This window comes from Gobio gobio, assembly GCF_949357685.1.
Source record: "Gobio gobio genome assembly, chromosome: 6".
Classification (NCBI taxonomy): Eukaryota; Metazoa; Chordata; class Actinopteri; order Cypriniformes; family Gobionidae; genus Gobio; species Gobio gobio.
In genome coordinates, this window is record NC_137102.1 from 19,286,869 (window position 1) to 19,309,397 (window position 22,529).

Below are 22,529 nucleotides of genomic sequence, written 5' to 3' on the forward strand. Positions count from 1 at the left end.
TGCATGTTGCAAGTGAGTGTGCGTTTTTTGTTTTGTTTTTTTTCCCTTGTTTAGTTTGATGCTTGTGTGAAAATGCCTCATTCCTTGTAATTGGACAATTCTTGGAAATGGCTAGACTGCATCACACACCTATGTCCTGAAAATAACACTTTACAAACTATAAGGTTCAATTTGATAACATTAGTGGGTAACATGAATTAACAATTAAAGGGTTAGTTCACCCAAAAATGAAAATTCGGTCATTAATTTCTTACCCTCATGTCGTTCGACACCCGTCAGACCTCTGTTCATCTTCGGAACAGAAATGAAGATATTTTAGTTGAAATCTGATGGCTCTGAAAGGCCTCCATTGGCTCGTTACACTCTCAAGACCCTTAAAAGGTACTAAAGACGTCGTTACAAAGTCCATCTCACTACAGTGGTTCTAAAATAACTTTATGAATCGGCGACAATAGTTTTTGTGCGCAAAAAAACCCTAAATAACGACTTACATAGTGATGACGATTTCAAAACACGGCCTCATGAAGCTTCGAAGCGTTATGAATCAGTGAGCCGAATGATGATTCGGATCGCGTGTCAAACTGCTGAAATTTGGCGATTCAAACCGCTGATTTGACTCGCTGATTCATAACGCTTCGAAGCTTCATGAGGCCGTGTTTTGAAATCGTCATCACTATGTAAGTCGTTATTTAGGGTTTTTTTGCGCACAAAAACTATTGTCGCCGATTCATAAAGTTATTTTAGAACCACTGTAGTGAGATGGACTTTGTAACGACGTCTTTAGTACCTTTTAAGGGTCTTGAGAGTGTAAAGTGCCATTGAGCCAATGGAGGCCTTTCAGAGCCATCAGATTTCGACTAAAATATCTTCATTTCTGTTCCGAAGATGAACGGAGGTCTGACGGGTGTCGAACAACATGAGGGTAAGTAATTAATGACAGAATTTTCATTTTTGGGTGAACTAACCCTTTAATTAATCTAAGGGAATGTTAAGTTTTAAATATACTAATATATTTCAAGTTGTTTAAATTAACAATAATGCATTACAAACATAACATTAACCTAGATTAATAAATGCTGTAAATTTTGTTTGCGATACATAATGTTAATGAATTTAATCTTATTGTAAAGTGTTACCGATCCAAATGTTTACAAGAATGAGTTTTGTGAATCACGCTAAAGGAAGCCTCTCAACTATGAAAGTTCACAGCATTCATCATGTTTCTAATCATTTTAGTTTGTTGGATTCCCAATTTATACTCCTAAGGCATGTCTAGTGAAAACCATCTTGATATGAGATCCTAATCTAAAACAATGAGGACCCACTTTATATTAGGTGGCCTTAACTACGATGTACTAATATTTTTATTAACCATTTGATACAATGCACTTACTGTACATGCATGTTTTTACATTGTACTTACATTTTTAAAATGAGCTGCATGTAATTACATCTGTAATTTCCGTAGTTACATTTATAATTACACTGTTGACACTTCCCTTACATCTAACCTACCCATACCACCACACCTGTCCCTAACTTTACCCGTATCCCACCTCAATATCAGCAAGTGTTTTGCAATACAATATGAACTATAAGTACATTGTACTTACATCAAAAAATAAGTACATAGTAGTTTAGGCCACCTAATATAAAGTGGGGCCCACTATGAAATGTCTATCATCAGAGTCATGATTCTTGATGTACTAATGAATGAAGAGATAAAAAGGTGCTTCATGTTTTTTCATCAACTATTTTTCAGTGGGATGTTTCAGATTGTACATTGTGTATTCCTAAATCACACTGCTGCTGATTGAGTTAAATTGAGATTTTTATAAGATTTAAATGCATGACTTTGCACATTAAAAGTGTTTCAAAAAATCTCAATCTACATTGTCTCGTTTTCTAGTGTACTAAAGACCACAAACACATGTTATTCTTTCCAAATGATTTATTTGGAAAAGGTGCACACTTTCTTTGGAGCAGTTGACAGTTTGTCTCTTCAGTCATCTTCAACAGCCTCCTGAGCCCGGAGGAAGCTGGCCTTTTTCTGGGCCACACGATCCTTCCTCTGGGCCAGAGTGAGCTTAGCACGGTTCCACCTACAACACAATATCCATCAGTGATGAGAAAACTAACAACTCATCTTCTAAAGACAGGAAATATAAACATCTGACATACAACTCTGTTCCAAGTAGCAACTACAGTACATTTGCATTATCTTAAGCATCACACTTGAGATCTTGTGGCAAGACTCAAAACTCGACCCTTCATCCAAGTCAACAGCACAAACATTTGTTTTTTTTAGCAACATGTCAAGCTGCAATGAACATTTATACAGATATTGATGAACAATGATGTCAATACTGTCCAACTTTATGGCAATACCAGTCCTAAGAAAAAACCTGAAGAAATGATAAAGCATGTGAACGCACCTCTTCTTCTTGACCTCTTTCTTGGGCTTCTTCTCATGAACTGGGTTCTCACGGATGGAAGCATGAGCCTTTTTGTACATCTCTCCAACCTGCAGGAAACCAGATAATCACATAACAATGAGACGGGTGAAGGTAAAGCCCATATATTTTCAAATAAAGAAATGTCATAATGACATTTAGCCACCAGCATCGTCACAGATGTTCATATACTGATGATACAGTATCTCTTCAACATACTGACACTTTCCTGTAAAATGCTCATCAATCTGTGCCCTCACTCTCATAATCTGAGTAGATCATTAAAAAACAAGTAAAACTGAACCAACAAAATGTTTAAATGTTCTGTGACAATGCTTAAAAGGTGATGACTCCAACTTCAAATTGGATCCATTCAAATCCGAAAGCAAACAAAATTTAGCAGTGAAGTGATCCAGCAAAGTGCTTTCTTACAGAATCAGGTTTGACGCCGTTCTTGATGAAGCGGGAGAACTGCTTCTTGTACAGGTCCTCGTCCTCCTCCATCAGATAGCTCATGTACTCTGATACGTTCTCGCCCATGATGTGCTTCCTGTGAACCTCCGCGTTAAACTCCTTGCTTTCAGTGTCGTAGCCCGGGAACCGCTTAGTGCTGAGAAAGAAAGTTACAATGTCAATATTCCCATCAATAAATATGGGACATGCAACTTCACAGCATACTTCACAAAATTGGAAGGAACTTGTGACAATATGTGTGGCATCACTTAAAGCAAAGCCAATGATGAGACACTCTGCAAAAGCTTAAAAAAGGCACAACAAGTGCTGTGTAAGAAATTGACAACAGTACATGAAAAAGTATTATAGCATTTGCCTTTTTATTATTAGTTGCAAAGTCGAACACTACAATATGTTTCATATACTGTTAGCATTCAGCAAATAAGCATTTATATCATGTAAACAAAACATGACTTTCAGTGATTGGTTTTACCGATTAATTGGCACTGATAACAATTGCGCGAATAATCGGTTATCGGCAAAAATCCATACCGATCGTTTTTTTCCGGGTTGCGGCTGTTGCTGGAGCGGCTGAGTAGTGTCCTCTGTCATTATACAGTACGATAGCGGCCTCGAGAGGCGAAATAAAGACATTGCTAGCACCTCGTTGAGTTTGTTTTGCAGGGTTCCTAGTCTTTCATGAACACCAGATTCAAGGACTTTTTAAAGCATTTTTTTAGTTTAAATCAAGCACAATAAATATGATAAAGGTTTAAATCAAGCACAATAAATATGATAAAGGTGGGTGTGTTACTGCCAATCTGCACAGTATATCAAATACCTACTGCACCTGTGTCTATCATTATTGCAGTAATGCTAAGGCATATACTGACAGCTGAATAGAATTTTAGGGGCATGTGACTTTTTTCACATCCAATGAGGAAAGAGGCTGGTAGAGTGTATAAGAGAGGGAGCGAGTTTTAACGAGAGATGCCGTTTGCAGCTCTCTTATTCCTGCTTTTAACATTTATTTCACACTGGTTTTAGTTTTCTTTTTTATAAATCATTACTTAATTAAAACATCAATATAGAGAATAATATTGTATATATGAATTTTCCAATTAAATAAAAAGATATGGACAAGTTAATTGTTAGGCAACCTCTGTAAACAAAGGAGCGCTTCGCTGATAAACACTACTTCATTAAGCATTATTCGTTGGAACTTTGATAAACCAATTTTTATGTAGCTCAACACTGAGCCAAGCATCACGTTATGTGCTCATTATGAGCTGCCTGCAAGTGATCACGATCCATCCGCTCACCCAGCAATCTTTCAGGTTTTTCCCACTTCATACCCAATCAGTAGTGCTGTTTTTTTTCTTGATTTGACAGGGCAAAGGCCAATTTGTGTAATTTTTTTGTAACTAACAAAATGTAGTTCATGCTTTAATCAAGCACTTTCAAGGACCTCCGTTTGTTTTCAAGTACTTTTCAGGCCTTGAATCCAATGTGTCTGAAATTCAAGGACTTTCAAGTACTTTCAAGAAGCGTGGGAACCCTGGTTTTGACACGAGACTGCACAGAGCGGAACACTTCAGATACAGATTTAAAATTAACATCTATTTGCATTAGTTCATATCCGGCTGGTCACTTTTATACATTGGATATGCAGCGAAGTTGCATATTTAAAGCTAGTGATGTGAGAAAGCAATTTGATATGTTCATGCAGCCGAGAGAAACAAACTCACTGATCATTTTCATTAGATATTCATCAAGCAAATAAAGTGTGAGAGTATAGACATAAGGATGTGCGCAACTACTAATTTCATAACAGCTTAAACAGAAATTTAGCAACGACTAGTCTAACCCCGACCCCAGAGACTGTCAAACCTAATAGCCCATTATAAACAGACTTCCTCAAATAAAAGTTAGTCCACATAAGTCAACACATAAAGGTATTGTTGCGTGTCCTGGTTTGAACGCGTTTCTCGTGTATTAAAAGTATCTGTACACAAGACGGGCAGCAAAAGAAATCCCAAGAGAAGCTTGAGGTGTACTGAAAACGACATTTAACCATATTTTCTTTGTTAGTATGTTGATATAGCAACTGTTCAAGTGTCAAGTAAGTTTCACTCATAACTCCTTTAATCCTATATAAGATTTCATATCACATACCTATTAGATACAATAAGTGTATAAATTGAATATTAAGATACAGAGTGCCGATCTGATACTTGTATTTTCCTAGTCATTTGTGCAGACTTCAGGTCCATTTTTTCTCAGGGACTGAAATTTAAAGGGGGGCATCTTTCACCATGGAGTAATTCCAATTAGGGGAGTCGCAATATACCAGTATTGACGATAACAGTGATATTTAAAAAATGAAATATCGTTATCGTATGACTTTCTTCTTGCTGATGAACACATGGATATTTATGAATATAACTGTGTTCATCAGAAAGAAGAAAGTCATATACACCTAGGATCGCTTGAGGGTGAGTAAATAATGATTAATCATAATTAGAGGTGTCGCAAAATACTGGTATTGGCAATAATCGTAATATTTCAAATCAATAGTATCCGTATGATAATATGACACGTAAATAATCCAGTGCCAGTATCTGGTTCCAACGTACAGTAGGTTACACCTTAACGCTGGTTGCCACCTGTCATAAAACACACAGACAGCTCACAGTTGCTACTGCCACGTAAAAGCATGTCGTTGGATATGACAGAGTGGACTCGTGAGCATTTGCAAGGGGAAATCCGTTTTCCCTCACAAAATTCTCAATTGTGTGAATTTCTATTGAAATTCTTGGATTTTGTCCGCAAAAATGTGTAGAACAATGGTCAATTTGACCACAGCTGAAGTGTTCATTAAGGCCGTCCATACAGACAATACTTTATTTATTTTGGTGAAGATTTAATGTTTTCATAGACTTTTTGAAAGCACCCATGCATCCGAAAAAGCGGAATCCTTGTCCATTGTCTAAGCTTTGCAAAAAGAAAAGGCCTGCATGCACTGACCTGTGAGGGATAGACAGTCCTCCGTCCACTGCTCCTTTGAGAGCTCCAAACACCTTATTCCCTGTGGTGGTTCTGGCGAGTCCAGCGTCCAGGTAGCATGTAAATGCCCCTGGCTGGCCATCAATGCTTTCCACATTAAACTCGTCACCAGTCACCTCAACCTGGCCATCGTAGACCTTATCCAGACCAAACTTATTCAGCAGCTGTAAGCAGAAAGCAAATCTGAGTAAGCTCATTCTCCGAGATTTTAACAATACTAGACCTTCATGAATAATAAAGACATTTACCCTGCGTGCACACAGCAAACCGGTGCAGTAGGCCGCAGCGTAGTTTGTCAGTCCAACAGTAATGCCATACTTTGGCAACTCGTGAGAGTAAGCAGCGCAGACGATCGCGTCGCCTTCAATTTTGGCATATGCGATCTGACAGAGAGAAAGACACAAGATCATCCAGAAACACTCAGTAACCCAAAAGTAATTAACAATATTTCAGAAAACGAAGGCAAAGAGGACATGGTGGAAGTTAATACCTGGCAAACAATATCCCTGTTGGAGAGTCGAACGATCATCCTGTACTTCGGTGTGTTGTACTTGTTCTTGTCTTGGATGACAAGGCGTTTGCGGGCAAAGTAGTCAGTTTTTCCCTCTGAAATGATCAATTATGTTAGACAACTGTTGGAAATACATCCTAAGCTGATCTTAGGGCTGTTCACACAGAATGCGTTTCTATTCCACTGCGCTGCTTTTCCATTGTTTTTCTATGTAAACGCACTAGAGGGACGTATTATTTGACACGGCGTTCAAGTTAAAAGTAGTTCAACTTTTAAAAAACGTGTTTAAACAGAGTTTTGTCCTAATTCGACTGCCTGTGTCTTGCATTTTTCAAAGCAAAAATGCGTTCTGTGTGAAACCAGCCCCTAGAGGAGTTTTAGTGGTCAACTGATATATATCACCAAGGACAAACTTGAAAGGAGCAGTAAGCGATTTTTCATAAACGCTGTTGGAAAGTTGGTCAGACCGAGCACCACAACAAACGTGTAGCCAATCAGCATTAGGGGACATATGATGGTGGAGGAGAGAGAATGAGCAAGAGGGAGATTTGAAGAAAGACATGAGAGACCATGTAAAAGAAAATCACTGGAAAAAGAAGGGTTATGATCAGGCAAGAGTTTTAGGACCAACATTAATATTAGAAAAGCTTTCCAGCGCTAGAGAGACCTACGCGGGAAGGTCTGGAATGAGACGCCAATGTTGCTTTGTTTCTGCTCCATACGTGAGTCACATTGGTTTTGCGGTTTCACAGAACCAAGAAATGCTGTTGTTGTAATGTTAGTCATAGTTACAGGACAGTTGAGTGTCATTAGCTACGTTTACATGGACACCTTTTGCTTCAATCTGAATGAATTCATTCTGATTGACGAATCCTAACGTAGTGTTTACATGAAGACTAAATCAATCGGGTCGAAGTGCACAAGCTATCGCCACAAGCTCTTGATCGGATTTAATCTTTTGACATGCGCACACTGCATGAATATACAGTTTCCCACTGTTCTTGCATACTAACCATTGTCCTTTTCTTCGTTTTAAAAAGCAGACTTTATATTTTTCTATTTCGGGTACTAATTAGGCGACAACGAGCACATTAGGCCGTGCTGCTTATATTTATCAAACAGTAAAAATGCCCATTCCCAAAACAAGGCGTCTGAGGATAAGAGTCAGAAACAAGGACTGGTGGGACATTGACCTGCTCCACTTCACAGACGATGAGTGGAAACAGAACTTTAGAAATGACAGGACAATCATTTATGACACTTTATTCAACAGGAAGAACAGCATGTTATAGATAAATAGATATCCACTCTTGCATTGCGTGTGTAACAGAGAGCTAGTGAAGCTAGACAAGAGTGTGACATTTAGCGTCCTTGTTAGCGCTCGAGGTTCCAGACGAGCTCGGAGCGATGCGGTTATGAAATCTTGGAGGCGGAGCAGTGAAGAGAGGGGATGGGTTTGGGTTGATTTTAAATACCAAGTGTTCAACAATACTGGGAGATTGCATACTGCACCTTTAAATCCATGATTTTAAGCTATGATGCTCTATATTTAGTTTGCCGCCATGTCATGGTATGTAAATCAGTGAAACCCAGTCTTTATTTGAAAAAATATTATTCCCAGTGGACTGTTGTTTATTATCTTTTTATTCATTAAGTTTTTTTTCCTATTCAAATCGGTCATTCACTTGTCCGAGTAAAACATTTGCTTGTCCAGATTTTTTTTTAAATTTATTACAAAGCAATATTCTCATCAGCGTTCAGTCAGCTTTTACATATTTATATTTTAATCTTTATAAAAGGGCATTTTTCCCCTAATCGTTTTAAATATACTGATAAAAAATTTTTGGAATTTAAAATGAAAGATGAAGCATGTATTAAATTAGAATAATAAGACACTATAGGGCTGTTAACAATCAAATGATATAATTTAGACTGAAAAATTACAACTGCATTAAATAACGTTATGAGATTGTTTTAAATATGTTTTTAATTTACAAATAAGAATTGTTGGAAAGAATAATACTTTAAAACACGAAACTAAACTGCTAGTAGGTGGAGGCAGATGACCGTCTTAATGAGTGAGCCATTGATTTATTCATTCAAACGAACGGCTGATTCGTTCAGGAATGAGGCAGTTGTTTATGAATGGGTCATTGACTCTGGGACATTGATTCAAAACGCTGAATCATTTAGTAATGAAACATGGCTGAGTGTTGCAACATGGTTGAGTGTTAAAATTTAAGTGACTTAATATTAATTACTTGTTTATTGAGCCGTCATATGAAATCAGTGTCACATTTTCAGTCGTGATGGTATTCAGCACTCTTTGTCGTGTTATGTTGCTTAACTGTATTGTATGTTATAAATATAAAAACTTTACATTTTAAATTATCGCAGCATGTTACTGAGTTTCTTTGAGCTGCGCTCATGTGTTTCCACTTCTCCTCATGAGGCTGCGCGAGCCTCAACCGTGCAAACTTTTTACCATCAGTACATTATATATTATATTACTATTCACTATCGATCCCCACTTACACTAAATTAATGCAGAATTCTCACGTTTTGGTGATTCCATAGTTATTTTTGTTATTAATGCTTTAATCAGGATACTTGTCCGGTCGGGCAAGTGAAATTCTTTGACTTGCCCCTTCAAAAAAAAAAAAAAAAAAAAAAAAACACTTGACGAGCCCTGTAAATTTGCATTTCATTTTAGCAAATATGCAATGCGTTTAAATTAAAAATAGTGTGATGAGATATAGGCCACCTTGCACCACCAATACATTGGTTGACCACTAGTTTTAGCCACTTGAGACCACCTTGTTGAGTTGACCATTTAAACCAGCAAAAAAAAAAAAAAGCAGTCTGGCATGGATAAAAAACCAGCATAGATTGTTTTAAGATTTTTTTTTTCCCCAGAAGGAATACATTCCGTTCATTGTGACTACTGGAAACATTCAGGTAAGGAAACACATACCTCGCCTCCTCCTGAACTTGACCTGGTATCTCTTGAAATACGCCTTGTTCTTAATCACCTTAACGAAGCCCTGCAACAAACAACTTTATTTGTAACTGTCGACACGCAGGACAGTAGACATGTGTACAACTGTTGGCTACATCTGGTCATGATCAGGTGATGCATTCCGCTAAGTGACAGTAAACAGGACAACGCTAAACCTAAAAAAAGAAAAGACATGTAACTATGGCAAACACACACACAAACTATTCATGAGGGGGAAATGCCTATTCTTTGCGTTTACGGCGTCAACATCCTTATTTTAGTGTTTCGAGGGAAATGTGCCACTGACGTTGACACGGCGACTGGACTGACCGATTGAATCTAATACCATCCCGTTGCGACAAGAGTTCATCTTTCATGGAAATCGAGGTGAAATAGCTGGTGAGGGAATGTAATGAGTAGAACATTGTATTTTTGTGATTTACTGACCATTTTGTAATCGTTTGTTCTCCTTTAGGTTGGGAGACTGAAGTCTTCAGACTCCGATACTGCTCCCGCTGCACTGAGAAAAGGAAGTTCATGGTGCGCTGCGACCGGATAAACAACACACGCGGAGACAAAAGTGTGTGCGCCCCTAGCTTCCTGGAGGAAACACGGCAGGACAGTCTTGGTAATTCTATAATTACAACATCCTAAAGTTATAAGTGATTTCAATGATTTGAACAAATGAACAAAGCGTTCCTAATAGGATAAAACGAGAATAATCTAAGGATCAAATAAGATTTTATACATTTAAAAAATGAATCAGGTTCTAAATAAAAAAAATATTTCCCATTTTAATAAGCTCAAGTGATAGAGGGACTGCCCTTGTGAAAAAGAAGTGTGCTTAGCTGTGTTGAATGTGCACTTGTAGTGCACATAATATCTTAAAAGTTAAAAACTGTACTTGCAGATCATATAATATAATATTAATGAAATAAAACGCTGCCTACGCATACTTAAATGGAGTCCACTTACTTGACTGTTTCTTAACACGCGTACTGTGTACACTTTTATCAAGTGTCTTTAATGTCAAATGAAAAGATTTACTTTAAAGGCATAATATGTAAGATTTTTGGATTAAAGGCACAATATGTAATTTTTCGCCGCTAGAGGTCACTTATTCAAAACAAAGGTGTAGCTTGATGACGCCTGGATTTCGTTTAGCTTTTATTATGCCGCAGACGAGCACTTCCGCTTCTTCTGCTCATGCTTATGTGGGGTAACTCAGCACTGTTTTATCATATTAGATACATTATTCAATTGTGTTGAAATTTATGTTTTAAATTAATCGCGATTAATCGCATCCGAAATAAAAGTTTGTGATTACTAGGGCTGTCAAAAGATGAATCGCGATTAATCTCATCCAAAATAAAAGTTTGTGTTTACATAATATATGTGTGTGTACTGTGTATCATTATTATTTATATATAAAAACACACACAAGCATGTATATATTTAAGAAAAAATAATTATATTTATATATAAAATATTTATATTTATATATAATATAAATTATATAAATGTATATACAGTATATACATGCAAATATTTCTTACATATATACATGAATGTGTTTGTATTTATATATACATAATAATTATACAGAGTACACAAATATATTATGTAAACACAAACTTTTATTTTGGATGTGATTAATCGCGATTAATCTTTTGACAGCCCTAGTGTTTACATAATATATGTGCGTGTACTGTGTATAATTATTATGTATATATAAATACACACAAATGCATGTATATATTAAGAAAAATATGTCATATTTACATATAATATTAATATGTATATATAACATAAATTATATATATATATATATATATATATACAGTATATACATGCAAATATTTCTTAAATATATACATAAAGGAGTGTGTATACAGTGGGGAGAACAAGTATTTGATACACTGCGGATTTTGCAGGTTTTCCTACTTACAAAGCCTGTAGAAGTCTGTAATTTTTATCATAGGTACACTTCATCTGCGAGAGACGGAATCTAAAACAAAAATCCTAAAGTATTTGATCACAGACCTGTTAGTTTTTCTTTAAGAAGCCCTCCTGTTCTCCACTCATTAACTGTATTAACTGCACCTGTTTGAACTCGTTACCTGTATAAAAGACACCTGTCCACACACTCAATCAAACAGACTCCAACCTCTCCACAATGGCCAAGACCAGAGAGCTGTGTAAGGACATCAGGGATAAAATTGTAGACCTGCACAAGGTTGGGATGGGCTACAGGACAAAAGGCAAGCTTGGTGAGAAGGCAACAACTGTTGGCACAATTATTAGAAAATGGAAGAAGTTCAAGATGACGGTCAATCTCCCTCGGTCTGGTGCACCATCCAAGATCTCACCTCATGGGGCATCAATGATCATTAGGAAGGTGAGGGATCAGCCCAGAACTACATGGCAGGACCCGGTCAATGACCTGAAGAGAGCTGGGACCACAGTCTCAAAGAAAACCATTAGTAACACACTACGCCGTCATGGATTAAAATCCTGCAGCGCACGCAAGGTCCCCCAGCTCAAGCCAGCGCATGTCCATGCCCGTCTAAAGTTTGCCAATGACCATCTGGATGATCCAGAGGAGGAATGAGAGAAGGTCATGGGGTCTGATGAGACAAAAATAGAGCTTTTTGGTCTAAACTCAACTCGCTGTGTTTGGAGGAAGAAGAAGAAGGATGAGTACAATCCCAAGAACACCATCCCAACCGTGAAGCATGGAGGAAACATCATTCTTTGGGGATGCTTTTCTGCAAGGGGGACAGGACGACTGCACCGTGGGGAAGGATGGATGGGGCCATGTTTCAAGAGATCTTGGCCAACAACCTGCTTCCCTTAGTAAGACGATGAATGTATTATGTATATTTAAAATACATCTAATAATGTTTTGATGCTGAATGTAAATAAGAAATAAATTAAGCAAACAAACAAATATCACTTTTGATAAATACAATTTTTAGATGAATGATAAACATTAATATATTATACATTTTATATATATATATATATATGCATACTACTATGTGAAATGTTTGTTTGATGCTGAAAAACTAAATAAATATACTTTTGATAAGTAATGACTTATGATATATATAGAGTATTTGAAATCTAATCCTGTTTTTTTCATGCTGAAAGTCAATAAAATGAATTACACAAATACACGAACAAACAAATAAATAAATAAATAGCATAGCCTACTTTTGGTAACTATTGAGATGTATGATAAACATAAATATATTTACATACAATTTAGATTAATATAATATAATTAATATAATATATTAATTGTATATATATATGAACATTCATTCAAGTGTTTAAAAAACATTACATTCAGTTTGCATTTATTCTTTTAAATAGAATAAGTGCTCTTTTTATAAGTATGCAAAAGTGCACTCTTTTTCACAAGGGTTTGTTCTTAACATGTCTTCAAAATGTACAGGAAACCATAGTGCAAGCATACTTATTCTAATTATTCACGAGTTGCACATTTGCAATTAACATTATCAATAATTGACAATATCACAGTACACACAAATAATAAATACTTATGAGGGGCTAAATACATACAGACTATAGACAATAACTCATGTTGATTCTTGTTTAGCATTATCACAGTAAATGATAATGCTAAAGAAGAGTGTGTAAATAACAGAGGTGTGAAAAAAGATTAGGGTTGCAAACAATGTCACTTCCTCGACTTCCTTAAAATAGGGTGGCGCTAGAAACATAGATGTGTATCAACCTAGTGTTGACACAGCCCCGTTGAGCCAAAAATCTTCCTTTTTGTTTCAGTAAATGATTTATGCTTATGCTGCATAAGTGTCACTGTCAAAGTTCACAGAACAGGACAAGATTAACCATGCAGTTGCTTCTCATTGCAGTTTAACCGGTTGAAGTCCGCAGGTGAACGTTATGGGGCCAATATTTGTCTGCTAAAAGTATGAGAAGTTGTAAGAGGAAGTTGTTCACTGTCAGGTCAGTTCTGAGTCACAGGCAAAACTGTTATTTTGAGGAACTTTGATCAGTTGTGAGGCTCTGCTATAAAGCAGCATGTGATTCTTTCGCTGTGTTTTTTTCCCTCTGCGGTATGGAAGAAACAGGTGTGACGGCCAGTGTCACTGGAATAAGTTTGACAGAAACCAGAGGAAAGATTTTGTGGAGACGTTTGCACCCTCAAATTACAGGAATCTCACACACTGGTAAGAAATCCCAGTTTTCACAATTACGATACCAGTGATCCTGATATCCAGCTAAATACCATACAATATGATGTCTAGATGTGAAACATGTATGAAAAAAGCAATGCACTGATATGATCACATTCCATTAACTTCATGGATATACAGATACACAAATATGTATGTTTCCATAAGCGCATTTTTTGTATTCTGTGTTTTTGACATTTTAAAATGTTTTTTTTTTTAGCCCACTAACTCAGTTAGAGGCCCTGCTTCACTCTGACTGTTACAGATGGACTCTTTGACCGCACCATCTCGGTGTCCCTCACCAGGGTCTCGTCTCAGTGCAGATGAGATGAAGTTACTGGCTAAACTTGAGGAACAAAACAGGTTACTACTTCACACCCTCCCCACTGCTTCCTAGAAGCAACAACCTAAATTAAAAAGTTACACATTACATTAGTGAGACTGAGACCGCTCTGTTTCCACACTGTGGCACCAAATTATGCTTTAGGTTTAAGTTTAAAGAACACCATTTATATGTTATTACGTCATTATTACTAAATATTTATATTATATTATATTATATTATATTATATTATATTATATTATATTATATTATATTATATTATATTATATTATATTATATTATATTATATTATATTATTTTTTTTATATTATATTATATTATATTAATTATATTATATTAAGCTATCTGTGTTTTTTTATTGAAATTCAGCATCAAACTAACCTGATTTCTATCAGATGTGTTTTAAATTATATATATATGTAAATACAGTGGCAAGAAAAAGTATGTGAGAATTTGTGAAAAAGGGAATAATTTTAACTAAATAAGAGGGATCATACATGTAAGGCCGCTGAATTCGCTCAAAGGATCGGTAGCGAACCGCGGTGAAGGTCGCTAGCGCGTTCGTGTCTCCAGCTGGGTAGAATGGATTTAAAACTAATATATCTTTAATCTGACTCCATTTATCATATTGCCGAATTTAGGATAGAATGCCAATGGGTTGTTTGGTCATTTATATCTAATAGTTAATCTTACATTTAAACATTCCATTTAACCTTTTGTTGCAGCTCTGTTCTGGAGATAGTTAATAATTACAGAGTAATTCAGAAAGGATCAAAATGTAACAGTTTCATTAACAGTCAGGTAAATGTATAATACCAATTCCATAATCAATTCAAAGATAATTCGTACATAACATCAAATACTCTGTAGCAACGAATAAGATATCGATACCTGACTTCTGAATATTACGCAGCGCAGAGTGTCGAGACACTCTGTGGTACGGGCCAACTCTATTACAGTATGGGCCCCGAACTCATTGCTGCATCGCTTTAAATAACTCAGACCAGACCAAAAACTGTTTCAAATGGAAATACATGAAAACAATGGCCCCAACAGCCACACCCACCATCATAAGTAAAATACCTCTAAGCTCTAAAAACTCTTATTAACTTCTTGTATATTTCTGTGCTGAGACATTTCAAACGATACCAAACACATATAGGGCCCTATCTTGCACCCAGCGCAATTGACTTTGTACACCGACGCATGTGTCATTCCTATTTTGCACCCGCGCAAAGCGCGCTTTTCCCTCCACAGAAGCACATCGCTAAACTAGTGAATGAACTTGCGCTACCTGGGCGGTTCAGCGCAAAAAAGGAGGCGTGTTCCGGCGCAAACAATCCCTGGTGCTATTTTGCTGTTCCATTAAACAATTGCGCCACTGACCAGAAAAAACCTAGTCTAAAGTCAGTGGCGCGTTGCGCGTTGTTCATTATGCTATTTTAAGGGCGCATGCTTGACCATAATGTATAGCGTGCACAACGCGCATACACTTTGCTCATGTTATCTACACAGATGCAACAGTTATTTTTGCAAATCATAAATTGTTACACTAAAAAATATTAACACATGAGATGACGGAAATCATTGTGGTGTGCCACGAAGATGTGAAAAAAATAGGCATAAATCTAGCTTACAAATGATTCAGGCTAATTGTAATAATTAAGGATAAGACCTGTTTGCCCAATAGTGGCAAGACATATATGTATATAAGGACATCTGACAAATTGGTTTGTCCGTCAAGAACCAGGAAAAAAAATCGACTGAAAAACTGAAAAAACTGAAAGACTGAAAAAAAAAAGACTGTGAAATCACCTTTACCATAATGTACAACATTACAACTTCACTTCTCTGTCTTTCACTGCTCTTACAAGAACATCAGTCTCCTCGGCTGTGAACCGCTCCTGGCGTGCGCCTGGTAAATACGCCATAATAATAGCAATCCATAATGGAACTTGCGCACCTGCTTTTAAAGGGAATGTTGGATGACGCTCGGATTGGTTTATTCACGTTACGCCCAAACCACACCTATGAATAATGAAGCTACTTCAGACCAACCCATTTTAGATTTGCGCCGGGCGCAAGAGCCATTTATCCCGCCGGGAAAATAGCAACAGCGCCGAGACCCGCCCACAAAGTTACTTGCGCTTCACGCTTTGACACTTGCGTTTCAGATCGTTAAAATAGGGCCCATAATATTGTATAGTGAGAATTGACATTGAAATATACCCAAAATCTATTGGATTTAGTGAACTCCCAGGAGAGGGGATCAGGAGTTTGGGGGAAGTTTGGGACAAGGTAAATACATGCAAATGAAGCCATTCTCAGTTGATTCACTCAGTGGGACGTTGTCTCAGATGAGAGTGATAATTGAATGAGTGGATTCAGATTTTAATCTCTTTCATTAATTTTCAGACTTTCTTTCTGAAAGTTACTCATCCAGACAATCTGGCCTGGTTCTTTATATTCTTACATACAAAATACATGTTATTTTTTATTTAGTACTGATATTTTACATAAATGATGTTTACAGTCCACAAGACAATTTTTTTTAATTAAAATGACCCCGATCAAAAGTTTATGAACCATTGATTCTCAGTGCTGTGTGACGTTCCCTGGATGATCCATGGCTGTTTTTTTGTTTTGTGATGGTTGTTCATGAGTCCCTTGTTTGTCCTGAGCGGTTAAACTGCCCAATGTTCTTCAGAAAAATCCTCCAGGTCCTGCACATTCTTCAGTTTTCCAGCATCTTTTGCATATTTGAACCCTCTCCAGCATGGACTGTACGATTTTAAGATCCATCTTTTCACACTGAGGTCAATTAAGGGACTCAAACACAACTATTAAGAAAGGTTGAAACATTCACTGATGCTCCAGAAGGAAACACAATGCATTAAGAGCCGGGGGGGTGAAAACTTTTGAACTTTTTGAACTTTTGACTATATGTAAACATTTTTTATGTAAAATATCTTATTCAGGACAGTACTAAATAAAAAATAAAATTAATTAATTATTTAGCTAAAAATTATTTTAATAAAAATCCCTCTTAAATTATTCACATTTTCACAGATTCTGCAAGTGGTTCACGTACTTTTTCGTGCCACTATATATTCATGTTTATCATGCATCTCAATAATTACCAAAAGTGTGCTATTTATTTATTTGTTTGCTCATGTATTTGTTTAATTCATATTTATTTTGTTTTTATTGACATTCAGCATCAAACAAACATTTCACATATGGAACTGTGTGTGTGTGTGTGTGTGTGTGTGTGTGTGTGTGTGTGTGTGTGTGTGTGTGTGTGTGTGTGTGTGTGTGTGTGTGTGTGTGTGTGTGTGTGTGTGTGTGTGTGTGTGTGTGTGTGTGTGTAAATGTATGTATATATACAGTAAAATGTATATATAATATATTCATGTTTATCATTCATCTCCAAATTTTACTAATCAGTAGTGTTTAATTTATTTTGTATTTGCATTCAGCATCAAAAAATGATTCGATGTATTTTAAATATACATAATACATACATGATGTTTATCACACATCTCAAAATATTACTTATCAAAATAATGTTATTTATTTATTTGTTTGTTTAATTTATTTTTTATTCACATTCAGCATCGAACAAAAATGTTTAGGTGTATTTTAAACAGACTTCTGTCTGTACGTGCATATATTCAGTTCTATTATACAATACATTTTTGTATTAAATGTTTTATTTAATATTTTTACATTTGATTTTTATCGACGTTTTTTATATATCATTTTACATAACTTAAATGCTTCCTTTATATTATTATAAAGAATTAAGGCTTTTATTATGTAAAGGATTAAGTCATTACATTAGTCTCTAATTAATCACTCAGTTCTTTATCTGACGAATACACATCATACTCCTAAACAAAACTGTTTTCCTCATTAGGCTGCTAGAGACTGACAGTAAGTCTCTCTGCTCTGTAAAAGGGGTCCAGCGAAGTCCCACCTCACTTAAAACCTTCTCTTTTGACGATGACATATGGGGTCATGTCATTAAAGAATGGGACGACTGGAGCAAGAGAAAAGTGGCACAGATCAAGGTAACCCACCGATCTATCTATTAGTTTCAAGTCATGATTTCAACGGGTGTAGAATCATCAGTGAGCAGTATGTCATTTGTCTGTCCACTTCAGGTGCTGATCAGGAGGGGTGTCCCCGCTCACCTGCGGCCCATGGTGTGGCAGCTGCTGTGTGACGCTCAGAATGTGGCCGTGCGGCAGCGCTACTCAGATCTGCTGAAAAGCTCCTGTCCATCTGAGACACTGATACAGAGAGACCTGTCACGTGTCCTCCCACAACACCAGCTCTTTCAGAAGCACTGGGACGCCACCTGCCAGGAGCCACTGCTTAATGTGCTGAAGGTTAGATGAATCTGATTATAGGCCTACTTATGCATTTTAGTAGTATATAACACAACGTGACTTTTATTACAGGCTTACTCAGTCTTAGACCGAGAGATTGGCTACTGCCAGGGAGGTGTGTTTATTGTAGGCCTGTTGCTCACACAGGTAATACATTGATTTAAAAAAAAAAAAAGAATTATAGTTACATTTAACTAAATGATTGTTGTTACTAGTCTATGAACTGAGATGATCTTTTAGATGGCTGAGGAGGAAGCCTTCTGTGTGTTTGTGAGGCTGATGAAGGACTTCAGACTGAGGGAGCTCTATAGATCCAGTATGGTTGAGCTTGGCTGCTGCATTTACCAGTTTGACTCTATGATTCAGGTAAACAAGTATAATTCTGCTCTATTTAAAGGCACATGAATTATTTATAAAAATGTCCCTTCCAAAAACCTTGAGCTGAGTAATAAAGCCTGTTACAGATATATCTGCTGAAGTATCTTTCCGCTTCCTGATGAATTTCTGAGAATTGCACATATGACAAGAATATGACAAGTCGTAAATGTCCAGATTTGGTGTTAGGGGATAGTGGGGTAAGCTGTGTCACTTTTTACGAATGCTGTCCTCTAAGCAAAGAGAATTAGTTAAATCTTAGATTTCAAATGACAAAAATTTAAAATAATATAAAAATTAACTGAAACAAACAAATGCATAAATAAATGCATAAATTAATGAATAAATAAATAAACATTGTTTTATACATTCGAAATTCACCAAAATACAGTAGCCTATAGGCATAATTAAAAGTTTGGGGTTTTTAAGATTTTTTTTTTTTTAATAAGAAGTCTTTTATGCTGACCTATTTAATACAAAAATACAGTAAAAATAGTAATATTGTGAAATATTATTATAATTTAAAATAACTGTTTTCTATTTGAATATATTTTAAAACGTTATTTATTCCTGTGATCTAAAGCAGAATTTTTAGCATCATTACTTCAGAATTCAGTGTCACACGATCCTTCAGAAATCATTCTAATATGATGATTTGATGCTCAAGAAACATTTATTATTAGTATCAATATTGCTGCTTAATATTTTTGTGGAAACCATGATAAACAATTTTTTTCAGGATTGAATAGAAAGCTGAAAAGAACAGCATTTGTTTTAACATTATAAATGTCAAATGTAATTAATGAATCCTTACTGAATTAAAAAAAAAACCTTACTGACCCCAAACTTTTAAACTGTAGTGAATTATTAAAAAAATTCCTAGGACATAAAACTAATTTTACCTGCCATTTACTTTTCTAAATTAAAATAACAGGGTTTTTATCATAAAAGTGCTTATACCAATACATGGACACATGACAAAAACTGTTTTTTAGGAAAAGGGTGTGGCACAAATTACCCCACTCTCCCCTGTACAGATAGTGGTCGTCTGTTGTCTGAAGATATCGTTCTCTCTCTGATAGGAGCAGCTTCCTGAGCTTCATTCCCACTTCCAGGCTCAGGGTTTTCACACCTCCATGTTCTCCTCATCCTGGTTTCTCAACATCCTCCTCTCATCTCTGCCTGTCACAGCAGCCATGAGGACTTTTGATATCTTCATGTGCGAGGTATATTCAATCACCACATCCCATCACTTCACACTGAATTTCATATCTATAGGAAATGGATAAGCTAAGAAAATTCATTTTTTTTAATCATTTATATTATAGTATTTGTAACATTCAGAATTTTTCAGTTTTCATTTTATTTTATATATTTTCATTTTAATTTTATTTTTTAGTAATTTTGTTAGGTGGTTTTGTCATTTTTATAATTTTTATTTTTCTATTTAACTTTAATACATTTTTATTTCAGCTTTAGTTTCAGTAGTAGTACTTCAATTTAAACTTATTTATTACATCAATATGTAAGCCTTTTTCATCTAATATTTATATTTTATTTTAACTTTATTTCAGTTACCTAAAAATATTTGTAGGGGTTTTATTTTTAGTTAACAATAACATATGCAGTTAAAGGGTTAGTTCACCCAAAAATGAAAATTCTGTCATTAATTACTCACCCTCATGTTGTTCGACACCCGTAAGACCTCCGTTCATATTCGGAACACAAATGAAGATATTTTTGTTGAAAGCTGATGGCTGAGAAAGGCTTCAGACAGGCCTCCATTGGCATTCAGTACATTTACACTCCCAAGACCCATAAAAGGCACTTAAAACGTTGTTACAAAGTCCATCTCACCACAGTGACTCTACAATAATTTTACGATGCGACGACAATAGTTTTTGTGAGCAAAAAAAAATCAAAATAACACCTTTATCCAACTTGTTATTGTCTTCCGTGTATGCCTCCACGACGCATGCGCGAGAATATGACAGATCCGGCGTTCGGACACATGACCCAGAAGCGATTTGTTTACAAGCAGAGGAAGACGCGCGTATCTAAGCTGTTGAATTCTACATTGATCGTGCTTTAGGTCTCGGCGTAGCTCTCAAAATGGGGTTAAAGTGTGCATTTCATGGATTCCCGAACCCCGGCGCTACGTCATATTCTCGCGCATGCGTCGTGGAGGCACACACGGAAGACAAGAACAAGTTGGATAAAGGTGTTATTTTGATTTTTTTTTGCGCACAAAAACTATTGTCGTCGCATCGTAAAATTATTGTCGAGTCACTGTGGTGAGATGGACTTTGTAACAACGTTTTAAGTGCCTTTTATGTGTCTTGGGAGTGTAAATGTACTGAATGCCAATGGAGGCCTGTCTGAAGCCTTTCTCAGCCATCAGCTTTCAACAAAAATATCTTCATTTGTGTTCCGAATATGAACGGAGGTCTTACGGGTGTCGAACAACATGAGGGTGAGTAATTAATGACAGAATTTTAATTTTTGGGTGAACTAACCCTTTAAATGGACAATATCAGTGATTATATATACGCATGTGTCTGTAGGGTTTGGAGATCGTCTTCCGGGTCGGTTTGGCTGTGCTTAACATGAAGCAGACAGAACTCATCAAGCTTGATATAGAGGAAATGATGACCGTAATGGAGCTCTCCAAAGAAACACTGTTCTGAAATACTGCCTCTTTGAATTTCTTGGTGTTCAGAGTAATTGTGTTGTTTTCAGTGCTTGCAGAATCTTGAATCATGGGAATCAGATCCTGATGAGATGATTGAAGCAGCATATCAAATTAAATACAATCCCAGCAGAATGAAACAGTAAGCACTTCCTTCATTTCCCCCCTCATTTTTCTTGTTCTTAGCCTTATATCTGGTGTATTTCACTCATTTTAGACTGAGAAAAGAGTATGCATCCATCAAGACTAAAGAGCTGGAGGAGCAGGAGGAACTAAATGTCAGTGCTTGTTTGTTTCCCTTCACATAATATTTCTCAACAGTACAAAAAACAGTCTTTATGTTATGAATCGATACCCAAGCCATTTGCATGTCTTTTCTCAAGGGACTTTCTTCAGAGAACAAACATTTAAAGCAGAGACTTGACATTTTGGACAAGGTGAGTCTATTGCAGTGCCTTTTTGTTAACGTTATGTAAATGCATTTTCAAAAGATATGTTCATGTTCTTCCAGAGGTGCTCTGAAAAACTGGTGTCGCAGATGAAGAAAGAGCTGGAGAAATCTCTGCTAAACGCAGCCAGGTCACAAAACGCTTTAAAGGAGATGCAGGCGAACATCTTGCAGATAGAAGAGGTCAAAGTCAAGTCAAATCTTTCATGCAAACCCGTTTTCCATTAACTAACATGAAGCATTAAGCACAGTTATAGAGTACTGCAGAGATGAAATATACGTAGGCCAACCCGAAGTAAATCTATTTGGCGTTATGATGTTTAATGTCCCAGACAACCTGTCCCATTTAGTCACTTGTTAGAAACCGCCTTTTTCAGGACAAAATAAAAGCTTTAAAAATCGCTTTAGCATGCAAAATCTTACTTATGTATTTTTATATCACAGAATAGAACATGAAAATATCCTGGGCTTGTGTTCACCACAGACATTGGGCCCTATTTTAACTATCTGAGCGCATGGTCTGAAGCGCATGGCGCAGGTGCACTTAGGGCGTGTCCAAATCAGAAAAAAATG

At 36.3% G+C, this 22,529-nt stretch overlaps 2 protein-coding genes across 6 annotated transcripts in view; one reads left to right on the plus strand and one right to left on the minus strand.

The window, feature by feature from the left end:
* Positions 1-1,939: 1,939 nt before the first annotated feature.
* Positions 1,940-10,036, minus strand: rpl5a (ribosomal protein L5a). Its single transcript, XM_079818607.1, has 8 exons — positions 9,929-10,036; positions 9,458-9,527; positions 6,463-6,578; positions 6,221-6,355; positions 5,934-6,136; positions 2,886-3,063; positions 2,436-2,524; positions 1,940-2,102 (listed from the first exon to the last, which is right to left on the minus strand). The coding sequence occupies exons 1-8, from the start codon at positions 9,929-9,931 to the stop codon at positions 2,003-2,005; spliced, it is 894 nt and encodes a 297-aa protein (XP_079674733.1). The 5' UTR covers positions 9,932-10,036; the 3' UTR covers positions 1,940-2,002.
* The window catches only part of evi5a (ecotropic viral integration site 5a), a 30,071-nt gene continuing 17,498 nt past the window's right edge, over positions 9,957-22,529 (plus strand). The window contains exons 1-14 of one of the 5 annotated variants that reach the window (XM_079818604.1): positions 9,957-10,109; positions 13,384-13,477; positions 13,603-13,701; positions 13,928-14,070; positions 17,970-18,123; positions 18,217-18,444; positions 18,517-18,591; positions 18,685-18,810; positions 19,902-20,045; positions 21,384-21,473; positions 21,559-21,650; positions 21,726-21,786; positions 21,892-21,945; positions 22,020-22,139. In XM_079818604.1, the coding sequence (XP_079674730.1) occupies positions 13,973-14,070; positions 17,970-18,123; positions 18,217-18,444; positions 18,517-18,591; positions 18,685-18,810; positions 19,902-20,045; positions 21,384-21,473; positions 21,559-21,650; positions 21,726-21,786; positions 21,892-21,945; positions 22,020-22,139 (1,242 nt within the window). In that variant the 5' untranslated portion in view covers positions 9,957-10,109; positions 13,384-13,477; positions 13,603-13,701; positions 13,928-13,972. The other 4 variants (XM_079818605.1, XM_079818603.1, XM_079818602.1 and 1 more) reach the window with 4 other exon arrangements.